The sequence below is a fragment of the Carassius gibelio genome, chromosome A15 (assembly GCF_023724105.1).
Source record: "Carassius gibelio isolate Cgi1373 ecotype wild population from Czech Republic chromosome A15, carGib1.2-hapl.c, whole genome shotgun sequence".
Classification (NCBI taxonomy): domain Eukaryota; kingdom Metazoa; phylum Chordata; class Actinopteri; order Cypriniformes; family Cyprinidae; genus Carassius; species Carassius gibelio.
Window position 1 is genome coordinate 4614500 of NC_068385.1, and position 13848 is coordinate 4628347.

Genomic DNA, 13848 nt, shown 5'->3' on the forward strand with positions numbered 1-13848 from the left:
TTATTTTTTTATATTATTTTTTATTTTTTTGTACATTTTTTTAAGTTGCCAAATTTATTTATATGTTTTAAATGCATGTTATATTTTTCAGGGTAGTAATAAGACTATTGGAAATGCATTCACCCATCAGACTTTTATCGGATATTTCAACCAAAACTCAGTCTCGTTTGCTTTTCTAGGTTATACAGCCATCAAATATGTTAGTTTAATAATCGCGCGTGCGTACAAGGTGTAAACATTATATTGACTTTCCTCTAGCGGCTCATTCTGAAACTACATCATTAAAACACAAGGTGGCTGTGAAAGTATCGTAGTGTGGGAAACCAGCGGCTGTCAGATTTATGGAAATAATTAATTGTTGGCACCGAGAGACATTTAGAAAGCTGAAAAGTATGTGCTTTTGTATGTATCTCTTAAAATATTTAATTTAACCCCTTTCCTCTCAAGCACCCACAGTGCCTGTCCACGGATGTCCAGCAGGGGGCGCCGTTCATCAGCAAATGCACGCCCACCTTCTGCGCAACCCGAGCGGAGGAGGGTCTGGTTTTACTGAGCGGAGCCGCAACCGAGTGTCAGTTCACACCGAGATCTGCGGACACAGGAGATATCTCCGATCAGACCAGCTCGTATCCCGCAGCAGACCGGCTCAAATCCGTTGCTTTTTCTTTTGGAAATAATACATTAATTAAAAATAGACAATCAAATAAATCAGCAAAGTTAAATACTAAGAGGAGAAGGAAGAAGAATGGGGCTGAAAACGCCATTAATATTGATGACTTTATTGTCTTATTGCGTCTGGAGAGATGAGGTAGGATCCGAATGCGGATGATATGTTTTTTGTTCTCATTTTTCTGCACTTGTTTCAGATTAACCTTGGGTAGGCTACCTCATTTTAGCCCTATGCTGTTTTCTATATAGATTATTATTATGGCAGCCAATTTGAAAATGAACAATAAAAAAGATTTATGATTGCTTGTATGTGTATATTTGTGCGTTTGTGTGTATACATGTGTGTGCACCTGTGTGTGTGTGTGTGTGTGTGTGTGTGTGTGTGTTTGCGTGTGTGTGTGTGTGTGTGTGTGTGTGTGTGTGTGTGTGTGTGTGATTGAGAGAAAGAACCAGTCGGGACCTTGGCCTGATAAATGGAAAGATAAATTAGCTGAACATATTTATTTTGTAGGGTGGGGCACAGCTTTTTCATTAAAGAATGGATGTTTCTTCGTATACAATTGACATATCACTGAAATCTATTCGATTTTTAGTATTTAATATGTACTTGCATTGAGGGGGCAATTGCTGTCTTTCGTAGATGGTGGACTGCAGATGTCCAACATGCAACTTAATGGGTTACCATGCATCTTAGATTGTAAAAAAAAATCTTAAAATTGTTCTTTCTGGTCTACAACTGAACTGGCTATTTGTCTGAGAAAATGTATCTATCTATAAATAAAATGTGACATTTCTGAGTAGTATTTCAGATGAAATAGTTTGAAGCAGGAGAACACAGATTGTTACAGCAGCAGACACGTTCTCAGCCCTGATGCTTGAATGATGTCTGGTGGTGGGATGTTGATTCAGTGCTATTAGATATGCTGCAGCCTCTGCGGCCTGCAGTGCTGACGAAGCCTACTGTACCTCCAGGCCCAAGATGGAAAAATGAGGCTACTCAGACATTTTATGCCTGACATCCCACGCTGACATCCTGACATCCCATTCCATATATACTGTAGCCTATATAACACACACACACACACACACACACACACACACGGACGCACGCACACACACACACACACACACACACACACACACACACACACACACACACACACACACACACACACACATATATATATATATATATATATATATATATATATATATATATATATATATATTATTATTTTTTATTTTTATTGAAAGGGTTGGTAATCCTTTATGAAAAAAAATAAATAATAATGTGGTAGAGTTATATATTATATAAACACCTTATATAATTTGATTCTAAATTTGGCCACATGCAGATGTTGGGGAAATAAAGTGTTGCGCAGGAAGAGGATTGTGTCCGTCTGACAGGATATAAACACTGTAAATCCCTTTCAGTTCCTGTGAATGAATCAGGGTGCGATCAAGAGAATGCATATCTGTCAATCCTTCACTGCATCCAGGGATTTTTATTGCCAACATTTTTGGGGTTAAAAAATAGTTCATACTGCGACATCAGTATCAATTTAGAAAAAGCCTAAAAATAATTTTTTTAGCATTTGTTATCAGGCGTAGAGAAACAAACGGCTACATATACAAAGTTAAAGTTAACACAGTTAATGCAAAATGTTGTCTATATATTCTAGTGTATATATATATATATATATATATATATATATATATATATATATATATATATATATATAAACAAGATTAATAGATGCTGTAAAAATATTAATTATTAATTCAGTACATTCACTATGTATGTTAACACAACCCTAAAAAAATCTATATTCAAATGCTGTTTTTCTTTATTCTGTTTATCTGTTCATTCAGTCATTCGCACAGCATAATCAATAACCAATAATCAATCAGCTCTGCAACTGCTCTGCTCTTAATATTACTCCCCTTTATGAAGTCACATCCTGTCTCCCTGAATGCACTCAGTTTGATTGAGTTCAGTGGAATTCAATCTTAACCTAACCTATAATAAATCAAACTAAAACTAAAACTAAAATCTTGGTAAAGACATTGTGTGAGTATACTAGTATACTGTTTCTGTCACATTTGAAACTTGTTTGTCATATCGTCAAGCTGTTTTTCAATGAGAAGCTTGCCTAGAAAATCTGGAAGAGCAGAAAGGAAGGGAGGGAGGGAGACCTGGCTGACTTCCACTGTCCTCTCTCCTGCTGTCTGATTGCGTCAGCACTCACCTCTTGCTGCTGGTCCACAGATGCTGCCGTCAAGCCTCATGGGAAACAGCAGAGTTTTTAGGGTGTGTCTAGGAAACCCACTGTCACCTGCTATATGCAGTGACCCAGTGTGTATGTAATGTCATTGTAAAGCATTGCAATATTTGTGGCACGTATATCAAAGTTTGTTGGGGTCTGTGAGGGGATACCCTTTCTTTGCATTTATAGCAGCAGTGCCTTTAGCAATGTCTGTGCACTTGTTGTAAAACATTGAACAGAGAGGAAATATGATGACATATATGTGCAGACTGCATATTGTGGAAAAGTTTTTCCCTTCTGACCTTCATTTGTCTTTTTTATGATTTATTCTTCAGATGTTTTCTAGTAATCAAAGAATCCTGAAAACACAAAAATATTAAAAGCACAACATCAACAATAATAAGAAATGTTTCTTGCCATAACAGGAGTATTTTTTTTTTTAAATATACAAATACAGTATACATTTGTTTTTTGAATGTAATAGTATTTCTACGGAAGTTCTAAGCGGCCATGGCGGCCATGCATTATATTTTTTTTTTCCTTTTTGTTTTCTCGTTATAACGACTTAATTTTCTCGTTATCTCGACATAACAAAGTTCGTTTTCTCGTTATAACGACTTATTTTTCTCGTTATCTCGACATAACGAAAGTTTGTTTTCTCGTTATAATGACATGACAGTTTTACTGTTGCTATAGTAACGAACTCAACTTTGACAGGCATCTGATGGACACCATGCAGGCGCTCTTACTGTAGCCTATATTTCAGCGAATTTAGCTTCGACTAGGTAATAAAGTCTACAATTCTGTATATAAATAAAGGCTGATCAATCACTGTTGATTTTTCCAGAGACAGTACAACGAACGTTTTGTTTTTGTAATTAACATGTTTAAATGGCAACACTGCGAAATTAGCTGCTTGGATTAAACTCACTTTTCATTTTCCCTTTATTTGAAATAAAATTATATATAATTTGTAATTTGTAGTACTCATTATATGATGTGGCAGATATCATGTGTGTTACAAGCTTCTGTTTGAAAAGAGCGTCCATGTGTAGGACTAGGTGTAGTGTGTGCGTGTGTGTGTGTGTGTGCGTGTGTCTGTGTGTGTGTGTAGAAAAAAACGATTACAACATTATAGAACAAAACTGAATTAAATTAGCCTATGGATTTTACATATACATCACATTTCTCATCAATATGGTTAACAATAAAGATTAGTAATAAGGAAAAGAAGCACATCAGCCTGCATCGTTAAATCCCGTCCTACTGGAGATAAACAGAATACAGTGATGTCAACCTTGGTTTTGATAAGCAGTTATTTTATGACACAGAACGCGTTGGTGAAACTCATGCATCTAGCAGGAACTTAATACACAAAATATTCATATTGATTCAAGCATTTAACATTTATGAATTAATTAAATGTCAGTAATGAAGACTGCACAAATTATAGCGATCATGAGGAAGGTCCGCATACAGTAAAGTGGATGGTGTACAACGCCCCATCAGTTATATTCAGGTCTATAGTGCCACCTGCTGGCGCAGTTTTGTAACTTCTTAGAGAAAATTAAGTCGTTATAACGAGAAAACGAACTTCGTTATGTCGAGAAAACGAGAAAACGAACTTCGTTATGTCGAGAAAACGAGAAAATGAAGTCGTTATAACGAGAAAACAAGAAGAAAAAATATTATAATGCATGGCCGCTTAGAACTTCCGTATATTTCGCAATATTACTGTTGTATTTTGTTTTTGATCAAATAAATGCAGCCTTGGTAAGCATGAGTTTATTTAAAAATAAAAATAACAATTCTTTCAGACACCTGACTTTTAATAGTAGAGTATATTTTAATAATTATGTATTTTCTTTGAAATGGCATCATAAGATTATTTTATTTGATCAGAGGAATCATTTGGTTTAATTCTTTTGACCAAATTTTGTATATTCAAAATGTTTAAAGCAAGAATACAATACAGATTTCTTTTTAATAAATTTTATAAAACCATCTTAACAATATTTATGTAATAATCTGTACATACAGTATATGTTTTACTAAAACATTTTGAAGGATGCAAAATGACACACATGGGCTTATTATAACATTGTTAAATGTTAGGATGCAAATGAATCACTCAATCTTTCTTTTTACGGATTAAAAATAGTGAACAGTTCAAAAGGACCAATTTAGAGAAATTAATTTCCAAACTCTATAGGCATCTTTCCTATTAAGTATATTAATATCACAGATCATATAATATAATAATTCAATATATATTACCCAGGACTACTGGTCAGTCAGTGGAAACACTGGTCCTCATTCATGACAAATTTCAGTGTAAATTATTTCAAAATGCGATACAACAAATTCTGAGATTTATTTTGCAACAGTAGCAGTATTTTTCTTTGATGAACCATGTATCCATTCACAAATACAGCTCTATTCAGTACAACTGTATGACAGATGAAAGCTGAAGGGATAAGTCACCTTGTGTGAAACAGTGAGCATTATTCCATGTTGAAATAATCTGGATGAGGTGCAAATCCCACCCATTGTTATTCGGAAGTGGGAGAGTGCAAAAAGTTGACAGTCGTATCCTAAGAGGATTACTATACTTCTTTACTTATTAACCACCAGTGCAGATTGCTTAATTTTATGACTCATAAACCCATCTTGCATTGTTCAATTATGCTGGACTGGTAAGAGCATTACTGGGATTACTGTTGCTGCAGTATATCAGTTGTGTTGTACAGTCAGTCTTGGTTTCATTGGTTTTGCAGTCACGATTGAGGATGTTGGATTCCCCCGTTTGGCTCACAATAAAACCACTTCTTAAAACTTCACCCCGAATATGTGGTTTACAAAAAGCAGCATTTTCCTCACCGTACCTTATAATGTACCTCACGTAATGTTCTCTGGGAGTTGTTTCCCTCATGAAAGCGATGTTTAGACTGTAGTGAAGCGGTTGTTTGTTGATGCTAGAGAGCAAGGATTATTCTCAGGGTCTTTTGGAGGGTTTTTGGAGTGCTTTCATACTCTGTTTATGCATGGAGGAAACAGCTGAACTGTGGCCTGTTGTGAAGATGGTTGGGAGTGTGAGATCCATCTGAGAACATTTTGATATTAGATTTCGAGAGGCAGAGGAAAGACTCCACGTTATGGAACCTGAGACCTGATGAAGCTGAACAGCGAAGCCCCTCGGGGAACATAGCATGAAATGGTTCAGAAAGATTGGAAGATCATGCACAATTATGGAGCACATCTGGACTGAGTTTTTTAGGAACCAAGTACATTGCATTTTGATGACTGTAGGTTAATAATTCAGTTATTCAAAATTAGATTCAGTTTTTGTTGGTTAATTTGAATTTGATATATAATGACCTGACAGCTCCACAGCAGTGATAGACTTCTTGTGCATTTAATGAAAGCCTAATGTCTAATAAATTGTTAAAATAGTGTTATATGTGGTGTAATTATCATAACTTAGTATGTTTTTACAATTTGTGTAAAAACTTTAAATTACATATGAAATAATATTTCATTTAAATAACTGTAATTATAAAAAAATCACTTATAATAGTATATGTCATTTTAGATATTAAATTATGTAAGCCTAAATTGTTCATGATTACTTATAGTAAATAAATATTTGTTTAAATAAATGAAGTTTTATTTAAAAAAATATTATAAAAAAAAAAATTATATATATATATATATATATATATATATATATATATATATATATATATATATATATATATATATATATATATATATATATATATATATAATCATATACTTTATTTTTTACTAGTGGTGAATATTATTTATTTATTATTTTTTAAATAAGTTTTATACTTTTACTAAATGATTTAATTAAATACAATTTTAAATATAATTAACATAATTAAGTATGATTAATAATATAATTTGTAGAATTATACTTTTGATAAATTGTTAAATTGTGTACATTATGAAAATTATTCGACCAATTAACATGATTTAGGATAATTAATCGTATAAAGTGTATAATTGTTATTATGATATAACATTTGAATGTAAATAATACAAAATTATAGTGTTGCTTATTTATGTATGTGTATATTTATTTTATATATTATTTTATTGATCTCTTTCCGTGCTTTTCAATGCCAGTTTTAGGAGTGACTTTGCAGACACAAAAATGTAAGCCTGTTTTGCCCTTGATAAGTAGCACCTGTGCTTCTCCGCTTATGTAGCCGCTACCGCTCTACAGGACGTCCTTATGTAGTCATTGTTAGCAGTGGGTGGTGGATGGGGTAAGACAGTGTTAATCGGGTAAAGAGAGCCCCATGGATGGGAGGAAAGACCCTTGGGTGGTGATGTGCTTACATTTTTTAATTTCCCAGCATGCTCAGCACTCCCCCAGTAGGCTATAGGCCCTGTCGGTACAGAGGTACAGCAACTCTGGCTGCAGGGCAGGGGATTTGTTGATACAGATAGGAGCATACAAGCCCTACCGATCCCCCCTCTCTCGTTTAATTAATTTCCCAGCTGGGAGATAATCAGGTTTCACTAATGTTTTCCAATGTGCTTTGCTCTACCATGTGCATTTGCTACAGGGTATGAAATGCACCATTTCAGTGCATCATTCCTCTTCCTTCCCGCCGTTTTAGTTTTCCTTGTCAGTGCAGAGATATGTCATATGCTCTATGACTATGAAAGAAAAATACACTCCTCATTAAAAAGAGATGCCGTTGAAACCCATTAACTCTCACCAATAAGATTATGTCCATTTGAGCAGTGTGGCTTATTTGGCAGCCACTATCACTTTTGTTTGTTGATTATAAAACCCAGGGTCAAGCTGGTGAATTCCTGCACCTTTATTATGCATCTTCTATGAAAAAATGCAACCGTTTCATGCATTTGAGGATTTACTGTAGATTGAAATGCAGGCAAATCATCTGCTTCTGCAGAAGACATCAGATACATTTCCTCAAGTTTCTGAACAAGTGTGCAGGTTGCGCAATCTACCAAATGATGCCATAATTAACTAGTTGTACTAAAAAGTGTTGATTACAGCATTCCATTTAATTCTTCTCATTTTTATTTATTTATTTTTTTTTGCAGTAGTTGAACCAATCACAGACATGTTGTGCACATGAATGACATTTAAACTGCTGGCAACCGGTGCTAAAGAGCAGAGTTTCAGCACTGTGATTTTTCACTTTTGTTCATGGAGGCCAGTGCCAATGCTGAATAAATATCGCCTGACTCTGCCAAAAAAAAAAAAAAAAAAAAAAAACCTTCTAGATGCTGTTTGTTTTCAGTGTAGACAATGAAGCACATATTATTCAATGCATGTGAGCAATGTAAAAAGAAAACAAAATGCTTCCATTACAAGGCACAGAAATGTTTTATATAAGAGACTTATTGTGCAGACAGACAATATGTCAAATTTTGGTTCTGCTAAGTAATCATTGTGTGTTTTTATTGATGTACACAACTGGAAACAAGTTTGGAATATTTAAGACTTTTTATGTTTGAGAGTCTCTTCAAGTGCTCATCAAGGCTGCATGTGTAGTAAAAACACATTATACCAAATATTTATGCCAAATATTACAATTTAAAATAACTGTTTTCTTTTTAAATGTATTTGCTGATAGTGTTCTTAAGAAACATTTCATATGAATGTTGAAAACAGTTTTTGCTTCTTAATATTTTTGTGGAAATCATGATACAGATTTAAGAATTATTTGATGAATATAAAGTAAAAAAATAACATTATTTTGTTAACACATTTTACATTTTACTTTTGACTTTTTAATTTAATGCATCCTTGCTGAGAAAAAAAAAATCTATATATTTCCACTTTCAACTTAAAAAAAAGTTGTTTGTTTTCCATAAATCAGCACAAATGTTTTTAAAATTGATCATAATAATCGTTTCTTGTGCAGCAAACAGCATATTAAAATGATTTCTGAAGGCTCATTTGTCGCTGATGTGTGCTCATGATGCTGAAAATTCAGCTTTGCATCAAGAATAAATTGCATTTTAAAATGTATTCATATAGAAAACTGTTATCTTTTATTAAATAAATGCAGCACCGATGACCATAAGAGCCTTCTTTTAACAGCTTATAAAGTTGAATAGATCAGAAAAACAGATCTCAGTTGGAGGATATGTAGCCAAAAATGTGGCATACCTGTAATTGTGTGGCAAGAATTTTGTCATAAGTGTGCAGCCCTATGAGTGTGAATAATACCCAGTGCAGGTTTCTGTCTGTGTCTTCAGGCTGGCCAGGGAAAAGCCTAATTGGATGTGGTTTCTGTTCAAACTTTCAGAGATTGTGAGGCTAAAATGAAGTCTGAAGGTTTGGCTTCCCAGATGGAGGCTTTAGTTGGACAACCTATGGAGCTGCTGCTATAAATTGATAACACTGTTCTAGACTTTAACTGAAGTGACATGGATGAAAAGAGAGAAAGCGTGAAGAGAGAGAGAGAGAGAGAGAGAGAAAGAGAGAGAGAGAGAGTGAGTTTACATTGAAAGATACAGTAATGGCAGATGAAACTGCAGCCAAGGGAGGAGAGAGTGTAAGGTAGATAGAGCCATATTAGCTTTTGGGAGAAATCCTCGGATTTGTTTGCTTGATCCTCTTCATCTCTCTCAGTGATCTGCACTCACGTATGGCCTGGTGGGAGATGTCAGTCAGTGGAAAGATGTCACAAGCCTGTCTTCAGAGCACATGCAGTAATATATAAAACCATGCCAGTTACCAAGAATTGATTTCGGCAGCGAAGGGCTTTTGCGATAATGAATCAACTTGACAGAAAATGTAGGTGTTGACATATGATTGTATTCAGAAGCCATAATACAGTATATAAGACTTGACTTTACAGCAGTCAACACAGTGTTTCTAGTTTAAATGTCAGTGGTTTTGCATGAACAAGTTTAGACCAGCGGTTCGAAATGTGGTTAAATGCCGGAATGCGATGCAAACTGGGCTAAATGGGGAGTGATAATAGATTCAAAGGAAATAGCAAGATAAGATGGATAGTAGCAAGATAAGATGGATTTCTGAGATCGAAGACAGATTTAGGGCCACCTTGGAGGAATTCTGTGGAATAAAAATATATAGTCCTTCGTGAGAAATGCTGGTTGGTGCATACCACTGAGAATCCACGTAAAAATAAATAAATAAATATTCAACCATTACTTGTGGAGATCACATTTTTGTCCATTATTTCTTGGTGTAGAGTAAAATGCAAAACTTGTTACGCAAATGATGGCGTTCTTTAGAAAATGTAAAAATGTTGTTTGTTCTGAAAAGATGCATCGTCAACAATGAGGTTGCATCAGGGTTTTATATGTTTGACAGAAGTGGTTTTGTCTCTGTGATGACAGTGTCCCCTGTTGAGACATGAAATAGGTTCTGCCTGCACCGCTGAGCAAGATGGGATTGTTCTTTTCTTCAGATATCAGCTTGTATAAATCGCCACATCACCATCAGTAGGGGACTTTTCTAGTCGAGTGGCATCACCATTATGTACCAGGGTTGTGCATAATTCAGGACTGAACTGAGAATGCTTTTTAAATGAAATGTCAATTGCTGAATGTGAAGTGACTTAGCAAACTGTGAATTGTGAATGGAAAGAGTTTAAATTCTACATTTATCTACCCAATCCCTAAATTATAGATTTTTTTGTGTGTGAGGCTCGGCACATTACACATATATATAAAAAGATGGTTGGTAGCTGCAGCTCCATCAATAATGTAGGACCTCGGAAAGGTCCGGACTCTTGCTCTGTCGGATCTGCTTGGGTGCCTCTGTCACGCTCTCCTGTTCTTGAACGTCCCGCCCGCCACCCCTGTGTTCATCCCCAGCCGGCCTGCTGCTGCTTTTCTTCCCTTTTTTTCATCACCTCAGTTTGTTTTGCAATCAAATATTTATTGTCTGTGCCCACTTCACTCATTCTCCATCTGTCCTTCTCTCAGACTACCTCTGTCAATCTAGTAACTCTCCTGTCTCTAATAGAACTCAGTGTTCTCTGCAACCTTTCTCTCCTCGAACCATTGCACCACAGTATTATGGTCTATCTTTGCTTATTCATCGTTCATTGTCCATCACTTTTAAAGGGGTCACATGATGCGATTTCAAGTTTTCCTTTCTCTTTGGAGTGTTACAAGCTTGCCGTGAATAGATAAGATCCCTAAAGTTGCAACGACTAAAGTTTCAAACCCAAAGAGATATTCTTTATAAAAGTTAAGACTCATCCACATCCTCCTAAAACGCCTCGTTTAAACATGCCCCCATGTGTCTACATCATGATGTGGGAAGATTTGCATAACACTGCCCAAATGTTTTCGCAAAGAAAGAAGGCGTGACTTTGATTCTAGCTGTAGAACTGTTGCAGCCGCCATGTCGTGGAGATATTGTGTTTCGTGCGTTGTATTTACAAAGCTGTTCCAAATCAGTTCAACCCAAATATTCAGATGTGTGTACTGCAGCACATTTTACGGAGGACGAGGACTTCCTGGGAGAATAGCCTGCAATGCCGGTGTTCTGACAAATAATGCTGACTATCAGGCTGTAAGTACGTTTTATATTATATTTAAAGGTGCTGTATGTAAGTGTTTGACTCTTTAAGAAACATGCTAAATTAACATCCTTGTTTATCTGAAGAACAATGCTACAGTCATTTATTCTCCTTTGAAAATGTAGGTTCCGGGTCAGAATGTCGTTCTCTGTTTTGGTTTGTGAAACCAGGCCACTGACAGTTTACCTAATTGCATTTCGGCACACCAGTTTGCCAGTTGGCGGAAAAAAAGGCATATTTCATTTCATTCTTCGCCAAGTGCACTCGTTCCTATTGGTGTCGTCAATCTGGCAACCTTTGTGTGCGTCAAGTCAGAGGAGGAGGGGCCAGGTAAAAAAAAAAAATTTAACTGCAGTACCTAGTTCAACCACAATCCTACATACAGCAACTTTAAAGGATTGGCCACTGATGATTCAAACACGAGTTTTGAGAAGTGTAGAGTAGTGCTTGTTGTTTCTCCGATCACAAATACAAACATGGTTTTATGTTTATGCGGTACGATACCCAACGCAACACGTAGTTCATAATTATGTCCCCACAGGATGCAACAAATTCCTTGTTTGTAATGGGTTTTTATTGGATTTGTCTTGTCATGCCGGGACATGGCATCACAGTATGATAAGGGACGTAACATTTCCGTCACATGGTTGAGGCATTCGGCCAATCACAACGCACAACGCCAAAATATCACACCTCGGTTTTCAGACCAATTAGCTTTGTAAAAATCGATGCATTTCAGAAAGGCGGGGCATAGAGAAAAAAACAATAATGTACATTATGAGGAAAATAATGTGTTTTTTTTTTACCTTTAACCACGTAAACACATTTCGTTACACCGAATACACTAAATAATGTCATTTTTTAGCAACGTCATATGACCACTTTAAAATGTTAGCTTTTCACAGTAGCATTAACATGAATATTTCCTTTGTGCTACATCTGTGCAGTGTGATCTTTCACACAATATATTTTTCAACAGTCTTTTAACGTCGGCATATTTCACACTGGCAGGAAGTCTCAAGGACACGGCAAGAAAATGGCATTTGTAAACATTTGCCACTGTGAGCTGAGATGAGTTCTGTAGCTATCAATATGTTTCACAAGCACAGATAATTGAATGAATTGTTGAACTGTGCTTCTTTATTCAGCACAGATTACAGAGCATTTTTCTCTTTTCAGAAATGGGGAAAGTATTAAACCTCTAGGCTCTGTCTGAAGAATAGTTCATTGTATATACTGTATATAGTACACGTACAGTTTTTTTTTATTGTCTAATCTGACATGTTCGGCCCTGGAACCATTAGTGCAAAAAGAGAGTAATGCAGATAACGAACAATGACTGAATTCAGCCTGACTTTAACCAGATACAAAACCAGCATAAGACAGAATTATTTACTCAGCCTCATGTATTTCCAAACCCGATTTATTAAAATTAGTTAATGCATTAGCTGACATGACTAAGTAATATATTTTACAGCATTTATTATTCTTTTTGAATGTTAGTTGAACAAATGATGGAATTAACATTTAACTAAGATTAATAAAAGCTGGAGAAGTATTGCTCATTGTATTTATTATTGTGCTTTCTAAATGCATCTTATTGATCTAATAATGAACGATTCATGTTTCTTTTTTTCTTTTCATTTTTCATTATTTTTCAATCTTAGTCCAAATTTCAAAACTCAATTTTTCAGTGAAATGATGGACTTCTTTCTGGTGATGAATGCTGGTTTTCTCCAGTTATTTAGTCTGCTTAAAACCCAGCCCTTTCTTACAATCAACCTCAGTCTCGCATTCAGATTTGCCTGCATCCAATCAACAACCTATGGATAGAATCAAGTCCCTGCTGCATCATTTTTATATAATCTGTTTCTCCCAGATGTACATGACAAGAATAAAAAAAGAAAAAAAGATTATGATGAAACCCAAAAGACTATTTCGCCGTGGGCTTTATTGATTTTTTTTTTCTATGGATTTTTATAATGTTCCTGTACATGAGTAAAATAATTGTGTGTTAAACATAACTTGATGATACTTGGATGTGTTGTTGTACAATGTAAACTGCACATACTCCACACCTTCAGTATGGGTGTGTGTAATTTACATTGTACAGAAAAATGCCCAAGTATCGTCTGTTTATATTTACCATAGACCTGGTTTTACTCATTTATTCATAAACTGAGAAATCCCATTATAAAATCCCATAAGATAACCTTGAGGGACTTCATAGTGACTTGGTCTTCTGGGTTTTGAAGTCAAAGCTGCAGGACTCTACAGTCATAGCACATGTTATTTAGTATTTATTTATTAATATTTTAATGAGCTTTTACTTGTATATT

General features: G+C 35.3%; 1 protein-coding gene across 2 annotated transcripts in view; it reads left to right on the forward strand.

Moving 5' to 3' along the window:
• The window catches only part of LOC128028982 (amyloid beta precursor like protein 1), a 55331-nt gene that overhangs the window by 1254 nt on the left and 40229 nt on the right, over window positions 1-13848 (forward strand). For both annotated transcript variants that reach the window (XM_052616404.1, XM_052616405.1), the window contains exon 2: window positions 448-808. In XM_052616404.1, the coding sequence (XP_052472364.1) occupies window positions 746-808 (63 nt within the window). In that variant the 5' untranslated portion in view covers window positions 448-745. The remainder of the gene's footprint in view (window positions 1-447; window positions 809-13848) is intronic.